This window comes from Caloenas nicobarica, chromosome 3 (genome assembly GCF_036013445.1).
Source record: "Caloenas nicobarica isolate bCalNic1 chromosome 3, bCalNic1.hap1, whole genome shotgun sequence".
In the NCBI taxonomy this organism is placed as follows: Eukaryota; Metazoa; Chordata; class Aves; order Columbiformes; family Columbidae; genus Caloenas; species Caloenas nicobarica.
Window position 1 is genome coordinate 34,013,537 of NC_088247.1, and position 21,968 is coordinate 34,035,504.

At 38.8% G+C, this 21,968-nt stretch overlaps 1 protein-coding gene across 2 annotated transcripts in view; it reads left to right on the forward strand.

Moving 5' to 3' along the window:
- MYO6 (myosin VI) overlaps nucleotides 1-21,968 on the forward strand; it is a 119,950-nt gene that overhangs the window by 94,001 nt on the left and 3,981 nt on the right. Inside the window, exons 26-32 of one of the 2 annotated variants that reach the window (XM_065631287.1) lie at nucleotides 105-313; nucleotides 661-739; nucleotides 2,957-3,117; nucleotides 10,121-10,224; nucleotides 11,544-11,675; nucleotides 18,685-18,711; nucleotides 20,893-21,108. In XM_065631287.1, the coding sequence (XP_065487359.1) occupies nucleotides 105-313; nucleotides 661-739; nucleotides 2,957-3,117; nucleotides 10,121-10,224; nucleotides 11,544-11,675; nucleotides 18,685-18,711; nucleotides 20,893-21,108 (928 nt within the window). The remainder of the gene's footprint in view (nucleotides 1-104; nucleotides 314-660; nucleotides 740-2,956; nucleotides 3,118-10,120; nucleotides 10,225-11,543; nucleotides 11,676-18,684; nucleotides 18,712-20,892; nucleotides 21,109-21,968) is intronic. The other variant, XM_065631288.1, reaches the window with a different exon arrangement.

Consider the following 21,968-nt stretch of genomic DNA (forward strand, 5'->3'; position numbering starts at 1 on the left):
TGTATGCATAATTATACTGCTCAATTCTCTCATTTCAATATACACTTTTTAAAAGTGAAGTACAAATGTAGAAGAAAATAATTCCCTCTTATTTTGTTTTACAGACCACTATAATGACTAGGGAACAGATACAGAAAGAATATGATGCTCTAGTCAGAAGCTCAGAGCAACTTCTGAGTGCACTGCAAAAGAAGAAACAGCAAGAGGAGGAAGCAGAGAGGCTACGACGCATCCAGGAAGAAATGGAAAAGGAAAGAAAGAGACGTGAAGAGGAAGAACAGCAACGAAGGAAGGAAGAAGAAGAAAGACGTCTGTGAGTCTCGAATAAGTTGCTTGTTATAGAATGGGAAGCAAATAGGAAAAGCACTTTTAATGAAGTTGGTTTTAATGCTCCTATGCTTAAAGAGAATCACTTGGATTGTACTTCTGGTGCGCTATGCAGCATTAAAATGTTCCCTTTTCCGGTGATTTATAAGGTAAGAATGGAGTATGGAAGAAATTATAGGATGCAGCTGGAAATATAGGTGGACTTGAAAGGTTCCTTGCCTTTACGTATAGTGTCCTGTTGCAAGGACTGTACCGACTTCTGGATTGCCATTCAATTTTATGGAAGATGCATTGTAATGACATGTTTTTATTCCTTCTCCTCTGTTGTAATAGGAAATCTGAGATTGAGGCAAAGAGAAAACAGGAAGAGGAAGAAAGGAAAAAGAGGGAAGAGGAAGAAAAACATATTCAGGTAATGTTTTAGCTGTGTGTGGGTTTTGTGGGTTTTTTGAGGGGAGTTTGTGGTTGGTTTTTGTTGTTGTTGTTGGGTTTTTAAAAATCTTTTTCATGGCTTAGGTTCCCCACTGAGTTTAACAGCTTCCTTTTATAAATGTGTATCTCGGAGTCATTCAGTGGTGTTGCTTTATTTGTAAATGTAGGGCGAAAATCCTGATTAGTGCATCCCAATACAGATCACCTGTTTCTAGTCTATGTGCAAGTTCAGGTGCATTTGTTTTCAAAGGGTTTCAAAGGTTATTTTAAAGGTAAAAATGCACAACACTGGAGAATCTTACTTTAAGCTTTGGGGTTTTTGCAGATGTTCCATGTCAGGCAAGTTTGGCACTCTTTCACTAGAAGTCACGTATACATTCAGACTATGTCATGTACCAGCTTAACTGTAAACACTTTGAGAATATTGGTAATAATAAGAGGTTACAGAACTGTCTCTAGTAGCCCCTTTGACTACATTCATGTAGAATAAATACATGCAGTTCAAGCCCTGCCCATCCACTTCTCCCCCTTGATTCCTGATACTTCTTACTGATCCCATCGTGAACTCTCCCTCTGAGGTGCATTTGGCCTCTACACCCCTGTTTTCCTCTTGTGTTGGAGATTGCCTGGGTAACCCAGGAGAGCAGACTGAGAGAAAAAGCTTCTCTGTAGGGGCGGTTGTAGCAAGTGCAGGGCAGTGGTCACTGATGTTTACACACTCTTAAGCCCTATCCGTGATTAATAAGAGGCAGAATTTTTCTTCTGTATCTTGTTATCCCTGGAGTTAGCCTGGCACTGCTTATCCTTCTTGCCTCTGCATGCACTTTTCAATCACCTCACCTTTGTTCCTAACAAACAAGTTACTGGAACTAACACAGAAATTATAGCATAACTTTGAAAAACGAATCCTTCCTATGTTATTGGGTCTGCCACCTGTATCAGAATAATAAGCACTACCAGCTTGCAGAAGTTAAACATAAGAAGGGTAAGCTGCTATTTGGCTAGTGTCTAAATCATTGCTTGGAGACCATTGCAGATGCGCCTAGTGTTTTGTGAGAAATTCATAGGATAAATTTCCATTCAGAGACAGTTTAAATGGATTAAACTTGGTCCACTGAGGAAGCAAGATGGACTGTTGCCAGAAGGTTTAAAAATGTGGTCTGCCAGCACTGTGAGCAACTCTAGGGATTGTCTTCATTTATGTTTCTTTGTTTCTGAGATGTGAGTATCTGCAATGCAGAATGTAATTTAAACTTTTACTTACAAACACTGCATTTGGATACAAAGCAGATACATAATCCAGTAGGGTATTTCTTACTTCTACATACAGTTAATTACTCATTATCTCTCTTTCTTGTGGTTGTTGCTGTTCACCTGATCTAAAATGGGATTCATAGGGTAAGGTCACTGGTCTTACTGGTCTGCTTTAGTGGTGCAAATTCACAATGCTGAGTGGGAAGTGACTTTGTCTCCTTTGTTGACTTCTGGGCACCAAGACAGGCACTTGATGTATGTGACTTTCAGAAGTAGGAATTGGATGGTCACATTTTACTTACTGTGTGTGCAAGAATCTTTGTTAAATAATGATGGAACTGGAATTACAGTTTTGCTCTGCAGGGGCAGTGTATCTGTATTGCTTCTGCATTGCAGGAAGTGGGAATTTTACCATTTGCTTACATTCAAAGGCAGGTCCACAGAGGATTCCAGTGTTTGTCTCAATCCCTTTTCAAAATGAACCACAGACCTATATGCAGAGCAATGCCTATAGCAAAGTCCTGTAATGCTAAGTGCAGAGTATCAAGGGAGTATTGTGTTAGGGCTGTGCAGGAAGAATCATATTGTTCTCTAGCATCTGAGTTTTAATGATTCTAACAACTTTCAAATCTAATTTCCATAATAGTTAACAAAAAGCTTCATGTACTTTTAAAATAAGGAATAATTGATTGGCACTTCAGTTTGAATAGGTAATACAAGGAGTGGACACTAATGGTTTGATAAAGTATATGAAAACCAAGATGCAATCTGTAGCTGTTTTGCTTTCCTTGGGTCAAACTAAATACTAATGCTGTTACTTTTTCAGTTCTGTGAATATTGCATGTTTCAAAAGCTATAAATATACTACTATTTTCTAATTGTTTGCTTATGTAGCATTTTGGTTTTGATTGGATGAGGTTAAAGGTGTGTTTTTATAAAACAGGCTGAAATTGAGGCTCAGCTAGCTAAAGAACGAGAAGAGGAAACCCAGCACCAGGCAGTTCTTGAACAGGAACGTCGTGATCGTGAACTTGCAATGAGAATTGCCCAGAGTGAGGCAGAACTCATCAGTGATGAGGCCCAACTTGATTTAGGATTGCGCAGGTATGTCCTTAAGTTTTTAAATTTCTCTCTTTTTTTTTCTTCTTCCTATCCTGATTTCTTTGAGAAGACTATGCTCTTGTTGGTTTTATGTAGTTTTCTATTAATTAAATGGACCTTTTAAATCAGTGTATTGGAATATTTTTCAAATTAACCTGTGAAATTTGTTAGAAATAGATTGGTTTTCCTTAAAGACACTGTCCGTTTTGTGTCTTGCTGCATGCAGTTCTCTTTCTCTTTTTGATTTCTGGCAAGGATGGCAACTAATTTAAATTATTATTTCTATGACTCATTTAAAGTAGTGAATGGAATTTCTCAGTGTTAAGTAGTAATAAAGCATACTCTTTTCGGTACTTGGTGGTTCCAGTAGTGTAGTGTGAGTTTGTCAGTGTCTTTTTTAACAAGAAGCCCTCTTGGAATGCAGAAATAGTAGTTATTTCTGTGGGCTGACTGGTAAGGTTTTTTGAAAGTGGAATTAATATATTAGACATAGATGGGTTTGAACATTAAATGTTGTCTTAAACATTTCTGGTTTGTTTTGTTGGAATTTTTTGATGTGTCACAAGAAGTGCTTGGCTTTTGGTACACAGATCCACACTGCCTGCAAAGCAAGATCTCTTCAGTTCCAGTAAAAAGGGTACTTATTTGTCAAATTACATAAAGGAACCTATGAACATGATAACGTCACTGGTGACATCATTAGTGCTAGTCTACTCAATTTCTTGTTGAAAAAAGGAGTGTAAGAAAATCCTAACTGTTTCCATGGAATTTCAATGTCCCAGATATGTTCTCTTTGCTACTCAAATTGTATATAGATGTATACTTTTTTTTTAATAACTGTATGCTTATGTGAGATAGCTAGCTTTTTTTATTGTCATGTACAATACTGATTTGTAGATACTTCCACTAAAATTATTGTGGTTTTGCCCTCAGTTATACAATAGCTGCCATATTGTCTCAGGTAAGACTTTAACATGCTCAGTTGGATGTCCAAGTGCTTCACAAACAGCATTCTGGAGATTTTATACTTTCCTTATTTGGATTTTGGTGCAATACTTTGAAGGTAAACCCAAAGTCACTCTGCTGTTGACACCTGGCAAATGTCTCTTAAATATGAAAGCTCATGGGTGATACTGGTATTTGTCTTCCTTGTGTAATCCTGGAATGGATGATGAACTAACCATCCTGATAGTTAAAACTTCCAGTTTCTCCCAGCTGTATAGCTAGCAGTAGTAGAATGACGGCTCTTTTCTGAATGGTTCAAAAGTGTAGAGCGGTCTGAACAAGTTAACATAGCGATGTAAACCCTTTCTTGAACAATATAATACATAGATCTGGAAAAAGTAGTGGATTTTTCCGCTTATATGAGATTTATTTTTATCTCATTAGCAAAGTTTTTTTCTTTCTGCTTCTGCAGTCTACAACGAAGAGTTTTAAGCATGTCCAAAATTTGAAGAAAATTATTTTAATTTCAGCTTTGATTTTAAAAACAAACAAAAACCTTCCCCAGACCCCAGTATCTTCTACTGAAATCCAAGGGTAGATTTCCATGTAACTGCGGGAATCAGCTTAAATGTAGAAACTGTGAGAATTCCTTTCTGAAATGAAAGCTCTTTATTGATTTGAACAAATCATGTAACTTAACAATTTAAACAGAAATTCTCAGGACTTACTTTAATTGATATCAGTTAAAATCTTACCAAAGTCTAAGGAAGTTATATTCTGCCACCTTCTGGATTTGAAACATGCATATTACCATAAGATACACTGAAATCACTGTGACTTTTCTGTATGTATATTTCCTTTTTCTGTTAAATTTTGCTGTAGTAAGATAAAGTGTGTATCACTCCATACTGAATTAATGCAGTGTACTGGTTCTACAGGTTTTTCACACAATTTTGTAAAAAATCATTTCATGCTACCACATTGACATGAATAGAAGGGTATTTTCCACTGTGAAGTGAAAATAGTAAGAACAAGGTGATTTTTATGTGCCATGTCGAAGGAACTTATTTTTAAGGAACATGTGATATGTACACGTTATCACATTTGAAAACGAGTAGTCTCTATTTTTTTCCTCCCTAATACCTTGCTGCAGTCACCATTATTTTCATAGATACTTAAAGGTTCATAAGTATTAGTAGTTTCTTTAGGAAGTGTAGTCATTTGTTCCTGTCAAAGAAGAAAAGTTGTTTGTTCTGACAGTAGATCCAGTGTTTTTATTTGTGCTTATTCTATTCTGGCTATTCTGGACCTCCCTGACCTTCATCCAATTTTATTACTCATCCACAATTTGAAAGCATGCATAATGAGGGATTTACTGCACCTAGAGGTAAATTAGCAGAACTGCATAGCACTCAAGTAAAAAATGAGTTAAATAATAGATGTCTGTTTTCAGCTGTGCATTACATTTAATTTATGTGGCTTACTGAAACATATAGTACAGCATATAGCACCAAAACAAGCTATTCTCACTGAAGGTAGTGTGAGTACATCTGTTCTGTGTGTTCTGTTGGAACAATCCAAGTAAGTTCTAATTTGTAGCGTATCCAGTGCTCCAGGTGTGCACATATGGGTCTTCAGTGTGGCAGTTGGACTCAGTGTCTTCTTACGGCTTGAATGAAGCAGCTTATCTGACCTGTTCCCAGAGTAGCTACATGAGGATTGCTCTTACTTCTTGTGATATGCTTCTCCAGGCAAAAAATGTATCAGCAACATGTCTCAAAATCTTTGATTTTGAAAGTTGGGGACAGGGGGAAAGAGTGGGGGAAGTTTTTTCTTGTATGTTTTTTCCAGATTATCTTAATTTAACTTTTTAATAATATAACAATATAACACTCATGACCGAATGAGAAAGATGAAGAAAAAAGGTCTATATAATTCTGTTTCTCAGTTAAAAAAAAAATCATAAGATAGTAGATAAAATGTGAGAGAGCAGTAATACTATGCGCTGCCTTTTCCCACTTCAGATTATTAGAAAGCTAACTAGGAAGTAGTCTATCTAACATATCTATCTTCTATTTGCAGAGCCAATGGAACAAAGCTGCAAATGACTGCGTATGGCATTTTTTCCATTTGAATGCTCTAATAGAAAAAAAAGTAACACTAATTAATTCCAAAGAAATTTATATTGTCTTCTTTATTTACTAATGCCCTGTAATAATCTTTATTAGCGGGCATCTCTAAACTTTAAATCAGTTTGTAATACCTTATATCCACTACTTTGCTTATGTCTAATAAGCAAGTTAATCATCTAATATACCTAATATCTATTTAAAGATGATTATATAATTAATGTAAACTTTTTGCCATACCATCACTTTTTCACTGCCCTGTGTGATTATTGCTCTTCACAGAATCAGGACTGTACATATATATAAGATATATACATTTCCATAAGAATGGAAATTATTTAAAATAAGTAGACCTTTTTGTGTGCACTTGCATGAGGTTCAGTGGGATTGGCAAGAGACTATCAGAGTTGTAAAGGCTGTTTCTATATTATGTTTGGTTTATGCTTATTTGTCAATTTTCTTATAGGAAACAAATGGCCACAGAAATGTCAGAAATATTGTCTAGGTAGGTGAGAAGACAACACCAAATGAATCAATAGTTCTATGAAAAGAAATCACACATTAAATGGGTTGAATTTTTATGGAATGGAAAATAATGGAATCTGGCATTTTAAAGTGCTAAGCAGATAAGATAATTATTTCTTTCAGATAAATTTCCTTTATCAACACCTTTTTTCGGTAATTATTTTTCTGCTATTTTAATTGATTATATTAAAAAAAAAATAGTTCACGTACCCTTGTATTTAGTGCAATTTTGATAATGTTCCTCCAGTTTTCTTCTCTTTTCACCTTTCACCTTTCTCTTTTCGCCTTTCTTCTCTTTTCACCTTTCTCTTCTCACCTTTCTTAATAATATAAAACAAGGCTCCACATCTTTCAGAGGAGTATTTCTACAGATTCAACACAGAGTTAATGAAGTTGTTTAATGTTAATGTAACTGTTAGTGCTTTTAATAATAAAATATTCTAGTTATAGTTCCCTTCAAATAAAAGCAGTTTTGAAAATTAACGTGTTAAAAGCATGTTAACACCCCTCTTAAGATATCTGAACAAAGTCCCCTCTGAGAATTCTTGAATGGTAATTCAAGGTTTTATGCACAATGCAGGAAGAAAGGAGAATACAGGTTTATATCTGAATACAATTCTTCTGGTACAGTTTCCTACTGGTTTGTGTTAGGATACCAATTCTCTGTTGAAAGAAATTGTAATAGTGTTGTGCATATCAATGAATAATTTGAAAGTGTTTTATGCAACTTGAGGACAGAAATAACCTTTTGACATTCATTTTCTGAAGCTTACATAAGCGAAATTGTTTAGAGATTTTAAAAGTGAATCTGTTGTTAAACAAGCTCCTATGCTGTGTGTATGTAGTCTGAAGATGATTGGTCTCATGTGATTGAGTTTTCTACAGTTGCAGCACTGATAGTTGGGAAAGCAGCTGTTAACTAAATTTGTTTCTTGTAGTAGCGTTTTAAGAATAGCAGTAAACAATATTGTGTGTAATTAAGTTAGCACGTGAATTTAGATGACTAGGTTGTATTGCATGTAGTGGCGTAGTTCCAGTGACAATGGCCAATTCTTAATGTGCAAAAAAATCACAGAACTTTGGGGCAAAATCAGAAGCTCTGTATTTTGGTTGGATTCAAAATGCAATACTTCTCACTGCAGGCTTCTTTAACTATTTTTTTTTTTTTTTCCACTTTTCATATACTGGAAACTTTTGATTTCGGACTGATCTTTTAACTCTGAAAATACTATTTGTGATACATAACTTTGTCAGATAGAGCAGTGAAAACCCATAGTCAAGTATGATGCTCTTCTCACTGCCAGACTGTTACGCTTGAAGTCATGCAGAAAACAAAAGAGTGATCTGCAGAGTGCAGAGCAGTACTGTAATGGAAAGGCTAAGCCATTCAATGGGATTAGCATTCTTAAAGATTACTAGTTTAACCAGAGATCTTACAGCCTAGTTCTGCTGCTCTAAATTACGTAGCAAACTCTTAGAGTGGTGGGTAGTGTTGCTAAATAAGGAAAATCCTTAGGATTTGCCAAATGAGGTTCAAGAAGGTTACACACCAGGCAGCGGAAATTACATGTAGCAGCAATCCGTTAATGTCCTACAGATATGCCAATGATAAGAAAATATTACAATAGATATTTTGAAGGAAACTGTTTAGTGATTTGTTTTACACTTATGAGTAGTGCTAAAGGTGAGGAAAAGTTCCTGTCCCTCGGCTATGTACTAATCAAAAGTCAAAGTGGTAATTCTCTTTGTTGGACGTCTCATATACCAAAACTGGAAGCTATGTGTTGACTCAGATTAGTAGTATGAGTAGGCATAATTAAGCTGATGCTGCAATAAACAGTAAGATTCTGTAGTTTGAATTACATTTGAAGAGATGGTTCAGTTGCTATTAAGAAGAACATTTGGTTAAACAGATTTTTTTATTCTATGAAGCTTTGTGATAAAGAAATGCAGTTTACTTTTATTCTCAGAACTGCTGCATCTACCTAGGGAATTTTTTCACAAAAAATGCATTTATAACATTAACTATAATGAGAAAATAACATAAAACTTTATAGTCTCACATGAGAGCTTTATGGAAAAGTAAACTTAAAAATAATATTTACTGGATTACAGATACTTTAATAATATAACAGTCCCACAAACATATTGCTGCACAAACAGACTTTAGCTGAAAAGGCCTGGTTTCTTCTGTTTTTCCTCTTGTGAATTTTTTAATGTGACATACTGCATCAAGTATTTTGCCGCCCTGTTAAAGATCTAGCTGCTTCTGAACAAATCCTCTCAGATCCTGAAAGATAATTCAGTTTGCCTCATGTTCTTAGTCATGGGCGTTAGCAGAGATTGGTAAAATCACGTGTCTGTTCTTGAATTCCTTAGTGTTTAAAAAGTATTCTGATCGTCACTGAATCGTCAGTGTTTTGAATTTAGTTTATATCCAAATAATCCATGGGAAGTTTTCTGCTCCTAAGGGAGAGTTCTTCTACTTCTTACCTATACCATCTTTAAAGGAAAAAAAAGTATTTTTTTCAGGTTTGTCTTTTTACATATACATGTAATGTTTGTCACATGGATCAGCATATACACACTATTAAAGATGACAGAGATTTTAATAATAATTTCTCACTTGCATTTGCTGTTGACTTAATTGCATACTAACCTACATGACAAATACCTTTGCCTTTGCAAAACACTGTTTCTGGATGAGTCTTTTTACACTGGTCAGCCTTCCTTCTGAGAGTGGTCTTTTTTTCCTTGGTACCTCTTAATTATTTTTTTTCCCTTTCCAGAATAAATATTGCTGTTCTCAGAGAACTACTATACAATTAATATACAATTATCATAGAGTTAATTTGATTTCTTCTCTCTAATTAGGCTTTTCTCAAAACCATGTAATATTTTCTCTAGTCTTGGAACAAGGATTTTGGCCTAATCCTGTTCTAAACAGCAGAGGAAACGCCTTTTCTCCCTTCTCCTTGTCTACTTCAGAAATATTTTTCCTCGTCTGTTTTTTGAATGGAACTGAAAATGGATATGGCCACTCTGTTGTCTGTATTCTGCATCTTGACTAGTGCCAGGAAAAATGTGCATCAGTGCGGGGTGTAGTGCACATGAATAGAATATGCATCTTTTCACACATAAGAACTAACTTATGAATTCCTTTTAAACTCTAGGCAACTGATCAGATTATTATACGATTTCAGACATAAAAGATGCTTTCACTTTTTCATAATCATTTGAACATCTTGAAAATAAAATGGTACTTTGCCTTTGAGTTCAGCCCCTCTGCTGCTGATTTCCATTGTAATATGCGTGCTGCAGTGTTGATCATGGGATCTCTTCCTCCTGTTGTAACAATTCCTGTTTCATACTTGAAAAAATACATACATGTTTTTTAATAATTGTAGGGGTCCTGCTGTTCAAGCCACAAAAGCTGCTGCTGGTACTAAGAAGCATGATCTCAGTAAGTGGAAATATGCAGAGCTTCGCGATACAATCAATACATCCTGTGGTAAGTTGTTTGTTTTTCTGATTTGAGAAAGAAGTGAAGTTGTAGTTCCTATGACAAAGATAAAAACTTGCTCATTAATTTATTCAGGATTGAATGAATGTCAAATGAATTTTTAGAAGTTCTGTTAACCCAGTGAAAACAGCAAACTAAGCTGTTTCCATATTGAGGAAACTGAATTTCCTTTGTTACCTCTTTTACTGATTGTATATGTATGATGATAAACTTCTTGGGCCATAAAATACATATTATAATTTTGTAATTAAATTGTCTCAGTTTTATGTATTTTCACAAAGGGAATAATAGTAATTATGTTTTAACTAGAATTTGTGAGTTCTAAGAAATTTTCCCCTATCTCTTCTTGCTGCCACCAAAGCAAATATGTCATGTAAAGGACAGTGTAAAATATTTGCTCTCTTAGATGTTCAGATTATTCTTTAATTTTCAAAATGTGTAACTTCATTTGGGTAGCTCACAGTTGTGACATTAATTACTTTCCCCCCAACGTTATGAAGATAGAAACAGATGAGAATTATTCCTTTATCAAGTATTACTGTTTCTTCTTGCTTCTGATTGAAAGCAATTGGTTAATTTCTGATTTAAGAGAACTCTGAATTTCTACCTGGATGTAGAAATTGGAAACAAACCCATTTTCTGTATTTGTATTTAAAACCCGAAATTAACTCCAAATTCTGTGTTTCTATTGGTTTTGTATAAGCAAGACTGGAGTAATGTTTTCAGCTGAATAGGTGTTGCAGTAATACAAGCTGCTAATTTATGTTGATCCATAGTGAAGCCAGCTTGGATACTCTTAGGTGACTAATCAAAAATCCTTGCAATCATTCAGTCTCTTAGTGTTATGAAATTCAAGAAAATTAAAATATATTTCATAGAGTGGAAAAATAACCTAGATCTGAGTAGTAAAATTGCTGATTTTCTTCAGTTGCAGAAATAAAGTTCAGTGGTAAAATTTTATTTGTTTCTGTATGACTATTGGCTTGTGATAATGTCAACAGTCAAATTTAGTAGAGTGAACATTTTATTTGTAGCATTTTGCTGTTCCAAATCACACAGTGAAACAGCTACTTTGAGGACTCCCGTTCCTCTAAAGGAGAAAAGATATATAGCACTCCAAGGGACTTTCTGGGCAATAAAATCCAGGCCCTGTTGCTGCAAAGAATGAGAGTTTATTGTATTATATGATAACAGATCAATGTTACAACCTGATCTAAAATTATGTACCTATCAGTACAGAAAAGCATTTCATAAAGAATTGTTCTGATTTTTCTCCCTTCTCCCTTCCTTCCCTGTTTTTGAGACAGATATTGAACTGTTGGCAGCTTGCAGAGAAGAGTTTCACAGAAGGCTAAAGGTGTATCATGCCTGGAAATCCAAGAATAAGAAACGCAATGCAGAAACAGAACAGCGTGCTCCCAAATCAGTCACAGACTATGGTGAGGACAGATAATTTTGGGTTTAAAATAATTTTTTGTGACAATATTCTAAAGAAAACGTTTCTAGAATGAATTTTGGTTCTGTTAGGGTGAAGGAAATTCTTAGGTTTTTGAAGAGTATTTTTATATCAATTTAAGGTAAATATTTGGAAGAGGTTAGAACTGGCAAATACTTTGCAGAAAGTTGAATACTTTCAGGAGACCCAGATACACGTACTGAGCAGCTATCCCTCCCTAAAACCTTTTGTCATACCAACGCACATGTGTTAACAGTTCTTGATTTGATGTTGCAGTTGCTGGCATTTTTGCTAAATATTCATTGCTGTACTACTTAAGACTACTTAAGATAATTTTCCATTTATGAAACGGTGATTTGCATTTTGAGACTTTTGAAACTTTTTTTTTAAGTTGTACTAGTTTTAAGTACTAGTTTTAAGTTGTACTCGTTCTAACCTCTGTAGTTACAAATGTTGCTTTCTGAGAGTAGTTAGTTATAGTTCAGCACAGAGAATTATACCTAAGGGTAGAATAGAGAGTCTAAAAATAGTTCTTGAGTAGTCCATCTATCAGAGAATTGTATAGGATTTTCTGGTGTTATAAAAAACAAGATTGGAAGGAATCATGCTCTCTTACGTAAATCACATTTGGAGTCCAGAGAAAACAAAAAGTGTTGATGATAAGGCTTTTTTTCTCATGCTTTTATCCTTTCTTAAGATAAAAATACATAGACATAGGTGTAGATGCTTTTTAAATGTGCCATTCATGTCCTCATTTACATTACCGTAAACCGTATATATTTCAGCTTACATTCTCTTTTTTAAATTCTGGGTGTTGATATCGAAATTTTTGCTTGATGGGATGACAAATTTTGAATAGTCCCTGCCTTCTTATTAGGCTGTCATTCTGCTGATTTCGCAGGTGGGTGTTTATTGTCAAAGCGATGCACTAATGAGAGTGACTGCCTTTTAAATTCAACAAGTAGGAGTTGCCATGATTAACACTGCCAGACCTGAAAATCAGATGCCCAGTTTCTGGAGTGATATTTGCAGAGTGGATTGTTACTCTTCTCCTGTCACCTCACCCCCTAAGTCCAGTAATGATCTGTTATAAAAGGAATCAAACAGAATCACAGCAAATGGATATAATAGCTTAGTCAGATCTTTAATGTTACCTTCTGTTTCCGTGATTCTTGTGTTCCTGGTCACATAGTTAACGGGAGAGGCACAGGAAAGAGAAGATGGGGAGAAGATGCTCTCCCCAAGTCCCATTAGCCTGGAATTAGAGCACTGTCCTGGAACATGGGGATACAGGTCCCAGGGGATACAGACGCCCTACTTACTCTCAGTGGTAGTGCTCTCTCTTTCCCCTTGATTAATTTACAGAGTTACGCATTGCTGGAGCACTACCTGAGAATTTGAGCTTTTCAGGGAACTTTGGTACAGGTATATGGCAGGTGAAACCCGGATCCCTGGAAAAGATGTTCTCAGAGAAAGGGTCCTTGTGGCCCTGCCTAGTTTTAAGTGCTTAAGAAAGTTCATGACTGAAACAGCAGGGAAAGGCATTTGAAGCACTTGTGCAAAATGGTTAAATTCACAGAATCACAGAATGTTACGGATTGAAAGGGACCTCAAAAGATCATCTAGTCCAATCCCCCTGCCAGAGCAGGAACACCTAGATGAGGTTACACAGGAAGGTGTCCAGGCGGGTTTTGAATGTCTCCAGAGAAGGAGAATCCACAACCTCCCTGGGCAGCCTGTTCCAGTGTTCCGTCACCCTCACTGAGAAGAAGTTTCTTCTCAAATTTAAGTGGAACCTCTTGTGTTCCAGCTTGAACCCATTACCCTTTGTCTTACTGTTGGATGCCACCGAGAAGAGCCTGGCTCCATCCTTGTGACACCCACCCTTTATATATTTATAAACATTGATGAGGTCACCCCTCAGTCTCCTCCAAGCTAAAGAGACCCAGCTCCCTCAGCCTTTCCTCATAAGGGAGATGCTCCACTCCCTTAATCATCTTTGTTGCCCTGCGCTGGACTCTCTCCAGCAGTTCCCTGTCCTTCTTGAACTGAGGGGCCCAGAACTGGACACAATATTCCAGATGAGGTCTCACCAGGGCAGAGTAGAGGGGAAGGAGAACCTCTCCCAACCTGCTAACCACCTCCCTTCCAATACACCCCAGGATGCCATTGGCCTTCTTGGCCGAAAGGGCACAGTGCTGGCTCATGGTCATCCTGCTGTCCACCAGGACCCCCAGGTCCCTTTCCCCTACACTGCTCTCTAATAGGTCATTCCCCAGCCTGTACTGGAACCTGGGGTCGTTCCTGCCCAGATGCAAGACTCTACATTTTCCCTTATTATATTTCATTAAATGTTTCCCTGCCCAACTCTCCAGCCTGTCCAGATCTCGCTGGAAGGCAGCACAGCCTTCTGGCATGTCAGCCACTCCTCCCAGCTTGGTGTCATCAGCAGACTTGCTGATAGTACACTCAATTCCCTCATCCAAGTCGTTGATGAATATATTGAATAATACTGGTCCTAGTACTGACCCTTGAGGGACTCCACTAGATACAGGCCTCCAACCAGACTCCGCCCCATTGACCACGACTCTCTGGCTTCTTTCCTTCAGCCAGTTTGCGGTCCACCTCACTACCCGATCATCCAGTCCACACTTCCTCAATTTAGCCGTGAGGATGCTGTGGGAGATGGCGTCAAATGCTTTACTGAAGTCAACGTAGACCACATCCACTGCTCTGCCATCATCTATCCACCTTGTTATGTCTTCATAAAAGGCTATGAGGTTGGTCAAGCATGACTTCCCCTTGGTGAAGCCATGCTGACTGCCCCGATGACTCTCTTATCCTTGATATGTCTTAAGATGGCACCAAGGATAAGGTGTTCAATCTCTTTCCCAGGGATGGAGGTGAGGCTGACCGGTCTATAGTTGCCCGGGTCCTCCTTCTTGCCCTTTTTGAAGACTGGAGTGACATTTGCTTTCCTCCAGTCCTCAGGCGCCTCTCCCGTTTCCCAAGACTTGGCAAAGATGGTGGAGAGCGGTCCAGCAATGACTTCAGCCAGCTCCCTCAGCACCCGTGGGTGCATCCCATCTGGACCCATGGATTTATGGATGTCCAGATTGCTTAACTGGTCCCTAACCCAGTCCTCATCAACTGAGGCAAACGCCTCCATTGCCCTGCCTTCCTCTGGGGCCTCAGGGGTACGAGGCTTCTCAGGACAGCCTCCGGCAGAGTAGACAGAGACAAAGAAGGCATTCAGTAACTCTGCCTTCTCTGTATCTTCTGTCACCAGGGCACCCACCCCATTCATCAGTGGGCCTACATTGCCTCTGGTGCTAGTTTTATCTGCCATGTATTTGAAGCAGCTCTTTCTGTTGTCCTTGACCCCTCTTGCCAGGTTTAACTCTAAGGAGGCCTTGGCTTTCCTAGTTGCCTCCCTACATCCTTTAACAACAGCCTTATATTCTTCCCAAGTGGCCAGCCCTTCCTTCCATGATTTGTAAACTCTCCTCTTCCACTTGAGTTTGCCCAGCAGTTCCCTGTTTAACCACGCAGGTCTCCTGGCTCCCTTCCTTGACTTCCTACGTGTTGGGATGCCCTGATCTTGAGCTTGGTAGAAGCAGTCCCTGAATGTTAACCAACTATCTTGGGCCCCTTTACCTTCAAGCAGCCTTGCCCACGGGATTTCCCCCAGCAATCGTTTGAAAAGGCCAAAGTTGTCCCTGCTAAAGTCCAGGGTTGCAATTCTGCTTGCTATTCTGCTCCCACCACAGGAGATCCTGAACTCCACCATTTCATGGTTGCTGCAGCCAAGGCAGCCCTCCATCTTTACTGCTTCAACCAGACCCTCCTTGTTAGTGAGGACGAGATCCAGCAGCGCACCTCTCCTAGTCGGCTCCTCCACCATTTGCATCAGAAAGTTGTCATCAATGCACTGGAGGAACATCCTAGACTGTGGCTGGATGAGTAGTCCTTCCAGCAAACATCAGGGTAGTTAAAATCCCCCATAACAACCAGAGCCTGCGACTGTGAGGCCGCGCTCAGCTGCCCGTAGAAGGCCTCATCAACATCCTCACTCTGATCTGGTGGCCTGTAATAGACACCCACAACAGTGTCACCCCTGCCAGCCTGCCCCTTAATTCTCACCCACAGACTCTCAACTCGCTCCTCAACTGCACCTGGACAGTACTCTATACATTGTAGTTGCTCTCTCACATAAAGAGCAACTCCACCACCACGCTTGGCTGGCCTGTCTTTCCTGAGAAGGACATAGCCATCCATGACCACATTCCAGTCATGTGAGCTGTCCCACCATGTCTCTGTAATTACCACCAGGTCATAATCTCCTGACCGAACGCAGGTTTCTAACTCCTCCTGCTTATTCCCCATGCTGCGCGCATTGGTGTACAGGCACTTCAGGGAGCGAGCCGAGTACACCGATTGCACCCTAGGGGCCTGGGGGGCCTCCCGGTCTTTATGGATTCCAGCATGCTGCCCCACTGATGCAAGCCCAGCTACAACCCCATCCCCCTTCAAATCTAGTTTAAAGCCCTCCAAATGAGCCCTGCTAATTCCTGTCCCAGCATCCTTTTACCCCTGTGGGATAAACCTTTCCCACTATCACTGACCGGACTGGTGTCTTATAAAACCAGCCGTTATCAAAGAACCCAAAGCCCTGCCTGTAGCACCAGTCCCGCAGCCAATCATTTATGGACTTAATTTTTCTATTCCATTCCACATCATCACATGAAAATGGAAAGAGGGAAGAGAAGATAACTTGAGGCCCAGACTCTTTCACCATTCGTCCCAAGGCCCTGAAGTCTTTCTTAATTCCCCTCAGACTACGGGATGCTGCTTCCTCCCCATCTGTCTGGAAGATCAGCAGCGGGCAGTAGTCCGTTGGGCGCACCAGTTTGGGGAGCGCCCTGGTGATGTCCCTGATCCGAGCTCCAGGTAGGCTACAAACTTGCCTATGATGAGGGTCAGTTCTGCATATCGGGCCCTCTGTCCCTCTCAGAAGGGAATTGCCTACCACAATTACCCTTTTTTCTTTTTTATCGGAGGCAGTCTTGAGGCGTGGAGTCAATCGCCTCTTCCTATGTGACCTCGTAGGTGGCCCTTGCACCACGTCCCCACCTACATCTTCTTCAATATCCAGGGCCTCAAACCTATTACGGAGGGGCACCTGGGGAAGCAAAGCAGGTAGGGAGGGGGGTTGCCCGTGACGCCTAACTGGAACTCGCTTCCAACCCTCCTCAGCTCTTTGGTCCCCTACCTCTGCCTGACAGTGACAGGGCAGGGACTGTCTCGGGGCTTCCCCCTCTGCCCGACAGGGCAGGGGGTCCATCATCTTTTGGGGGGTTCCCCCTTGGGGCCTTTCTGCCTGGCACGCCAGGGAGTTACTCCACCAGTCGATCTCCCTTTCACACTCCCTGATGGACCTCAGTGTCTCAATCTCCTCCTTAAGTTTTGCAACCATGCCGAGCAGATCTTGCACCTGCTCACACCTCACGCAGGCTGAATGCTGCCTCCCTCCCCCGGCAGCAGCAGGCTCTGGCACTCCCTGCGGCCGGACACCTGGACAGCCACGGTTCGAGGCAGTAGCTCCGTCTGAGTCGACACAGTCTTTTTGAGGCAAGCCCTCTTCCTGGAGGAGACTGTGGTCGGCAGCAGACTGGGACACTAGCAGTAGGTGAGAAGGTCTAACAAGCGAGGAGTGATAGTCTCTGCGCCCTACAGCACGAGCTACCCCACCTGCCGCTGCAGCACAGTGTGGGTGATACTCACCCGCGTCACAAGCTGGTCGCCTCTCCCAGCGCCTGGTGTGCCTTCCCTGAAGCTTTTTCAGGGCGAGGGGCGGGGGTGTGATCGCCGTCCCCGTGGTAACGCCCACGCCACATCAGCCGCTCTCGCAAGGGCTGCCAGGTCCCGAAACCGAAACCCACCCGCACGCTTCTCCTCACCTCGAGATCGCTCTGACGGCTCCGGCCGAGCTGGTCCCGATCCGCTGATCTCGACGACTCTGACTTTGAGCTTGCAGATTCTCTCTGGAGCTAAATGGGTAAAATAAATATTCATACACAGTATTGCTGACAGGCACTATCAAAAATCAAAAATTTAAATTTGTGCAGATAAAGCTTGGAATATTCATGATCTCATCACATTTGGTTAGACATTTACAACATTCTTTTTAATGTTTTTCATTGCATTTTTTAACATTTCTTGAAATATGGCTTCATATTTCTGATGAAAAGTTAGAACATTGCGGTTCAGAACGAAGTCACTGACCTTTAGACACTCCTGTTAATGTCAGAAGTAATCCTCTCTGTTGAAAATAATTATACTACATGGGCATTTCACATCTATGTATTATAATGATCCGAGAGGGGAGTAAGGAGGAGAACTGATTTCTTAGACCTTTAACCTAAAAGTCTTTTGGGTCTCTCTGGATGTGTGTGTCAAGTGATGTAGTTTCTTCTTTCAGTTTTTTCACGGAGGTCATATAATTTTACAGTTATCCTTTAATTAAATTCATACATCCAATGTAGAAGCTAAACACCTTTTTGTGCATTAATACTAAATATGCCTATTCCAAAAATAATAGAGATCTGGAAATTTTTTTCCCAGCGGAAATGTCAAAAATTAAAATAAAAAATAATTAATTAACTAGAAGATTTGTTACAGCACTTAGCATTTATACAACTGACATTTTAGAACAGGCATTGTAAATTATTAAAGTAATCAATTTCAAAATTAAATCCTGATGAAAAAAGAAGTGGTTGGAAATCTATGAAACTGAGGAAAGGAGACATTTTATGTGTGTTTGTGAACAGAAACTGAATAGAAGTACTTAGCTCAACACCTGTGCTTATTTTGTAACTAGAATTTCCATTTATCTGTCATCAGCAGAGATGAAAAAGTTGAGGTAATGAAACTATGACTTACAGAAGATCAGCACTTTTATGTTTTGTTAAACATGTAATATTTGTTCGCAGATTTTGCACCATTTTTGAGCAACTCACGTAAGTGGGGAGACGGTTATTTAAGCTAACTTTGAAGAATAGGAACACTTGAGAGCTCTGTACTAACATTAATTAATCCAGTGTTTTGCTACGTGTGTACATAGAATTTAATTGTTAAAAAAATGGTGGTTTACAATTTGGCAACACTATGCAACATATGATTACCATATGTTACTCTAGTAATTTACAAATATACTTTTACTGCTTCATGAGATCCTACTCATTTGAGCAGTCTTGGGAAGGGAGAATGAAATAACCTTTTCATGTAGGTTATTTGAAGGTATCATCTCCTATTCTTTTATTTTCCTCTTCCCCTACACCACTCCAAAGAAATACCGTACTCGTTCTAACATTTTTTTACTGTCTGCACGTGGGTTTTTGTTGTAGCAAAACTCTGGAATCAACTTAATGTAACAGCTTTTCCTAGCAAACAAACTAACATTCAGGTGGTGGTTTCTTTTGAATAAAACACTACAATTCCATAAGTACTGGAAAGCAGACTCTATATTGGCTGCTTAGCATTCCCGTCCTCTGGATTTCCTCTTGTATTTAGGTATGCATAGGGGTAGAAACAAGCCTTAGCAATTACTGTAGCAGTGCAAAAAGTATTTGACAATACTGAAGCACTGATCTGCTGTGATAGATGTTCAGACAATTTGTAGAAAATAGAATTAATTTCCTATACACTGTAGACTATGTCTCTATAAAATACATGCTTTATTAGAGAGAATGTATAAAAGTAGCATTCATCTATTAAATTCTGTTTTTCCTTCTCTTTTTTATATAGACATGGAATAAATTTGGGGGTATGATTTGTATAGTACATTTTTTCTTAAGATTCTGCTCTTCACATTTAGAAAAACTATTTTTGCTTGAATATAAGTGGAAGAAATTTCAAGGTGCAGTTGCTAGTCTATTAGACTTGTTCATACTGTAAAAATGCATTATTAGAAGTGACCGTCATTTTTCATGTTATTAAATTTCATGTCAAAAATTAGCTTTGCTGCTTAATAGATGATGGACAAAAAAGGATTTAACTTTTAATTATGCTGAAACATGGAACTGTTAATACTGATATTGTTTTGTAGAAATGGCATAGATTCACATTCAGAATTTCTTAAACAGAGTATTTGTACCAGTGGAAAACCACTAAAACAAGATCAGTAACAAACCTTTGCAGGTGGAAGTTATCAGACGAAAGGATCTTGCTTGTAGGAGCATTTTACTGTTTAAAACTGATTATGATAGTGTATACATAACATTTAAGAAGTTTGATCAGTTGATGAGTTGACATGGAGAGTATTTGCTCTTATTCGAAATAAAGTTTCTCTCTTCTCTCCAAAGTTGGAAATGTGTGGGACTCTTAGGGAGTCCAAAAATACACATGGGAAATGGTTACCAAAAATATATGTGAAGCTTTACAAGATTTCATATAACTCTATCTTCTGCTGGAATTTGGTCCGTTGATCTTAATGGTCTGAAATAAATAATGTATTTAAAAAAGAAAGCAGCCGGAGAGTAGTTCTAATTCTGGAGTTCAGCACACAGAAATCTAGGCAGAAAGTTATGTTTGGTGGCAGCTCTGTGATAAGCAGTATTTGTTGTCAACATTTCTATTAACATGTTAGTCATTTCTAACAGTATTGCACACCCTTCTGTGTTGACTGTCAAAAATATTAAAGTGGTGTTTTATACTTTTATAAAAAATGCAAAAATGCTTCTTTGCACTGACCTTGCTTTACAAAGAGATGGACTAAACTAGAGCAGTTACTGATCAATGTTTCTGGTTGGTAAGAAATTTTTTTTGGTAAGTTTTACCTTAAATATTGATTTAATGCAGCATATGTTATTTTACTCACTTTGTTTTGTCTAAACGTACAATAGTTAGTGTGAACCTCTCCGCACCAGTGTTGTAGCTGGAGTGATTGAAAGAATGCACATTATATGAGGCGGGAACACTTTTTGAGTTTGAGATTTCAGATTCAGGCAGAATTTTTCAGGTTTTGGGGGGTGGGTTGTTTGGTTTTTGGGGGGATGTTTTGTTTTATTTGTTTGGGGTTTTTTTGGGTTTTGGTTGGTTTTTACTTTGCTGATTATCCAAGTAAGTCATAATATGGCTTTTTTGTTTTCTATTTTTTGTTTGCTTGTTTTTTGGGTTGTTTTTTTTTTTTCATATGATAGCTCAACAGAATGCAACTGCCCAGCTACCAGCCAGACAAGAGATTGAAATCAACAGACAACAGCGTTACTTCCGCATTCCCTTCATCCGTCCCGCGGACCAATACAAAGATCCCCAGAACAAGAAGAAGGGTTGGTGGTACGCGCATTTTGATGGGCCGTGGATCGCTCGACAAATGGAACTTCATCCTGACAAGGCACCCATTCTCCTTGTAGCGGGTTGGTATTGAAAGCAAAATTCACTTGTTGAAAGGGTTTGGAGTTGATAACTTTTTAAAAAGAAGCTGATGATAGAGGTTTCCCAAGTTGTATCCTCTCTTTCTCAACAGCTGTTCTTGTCTGGGCAGAATTTGAGGATTTGGGGCTGCTGTTGATGGTGGCTGAATGTTATGGAGGAGACATAACTGGTCATGCGTTTTACTTTTGTACATGTACTTTAATCTGAGAAATCATAGCGGGAATCCAAATTTAAATGGTTTTGTTATTAAGTGTCCTTAGATTATTCACTGGACTGGAGACAGCGTGAAGATAAAACATCACAATTTATTTGGGAAAGTTCTACTCATCATTTTATCGGGTTTTAGTTAGCTGTGAAAAATTGCAGCAGTTTGTAGCAAAACAATTTGTGCATATGATATATTGTCTTTCCAGAGTATGGCGCCAACAGCAAACTGATGCTTTTATTTCTGCTGCCTAGTATGGGAGAATAGCTTTTTAATCTTAAACATGTAAAATAAAAACTAAATGTGGCAATGGATAGGTAGAGATTTATCTGGTAATGAAATGATCCTCCTTTTCTGGAGGATAATGAAAGAGGGAGAAAACACTGGGGAAATACTGTTTACAGTTCTGTGTTTTGAGTTTTTGTATTTAACATGGAGACTGAGGCAAAGACCATAACCAATTTGTTTAGCTTCAGAGTGATGGTTTACTAGCAACAAATGTTCCTTTGTTTTCTGCTAATTATTTTTAATAGAATTCCTTATACCAACTGTAGCCTGTTCAGTGTCAAAGCCCATAGCTGAAAGTAGCATTGCTGTCATCAATACCACACTCAATGGATCACCTATTAAAAATAA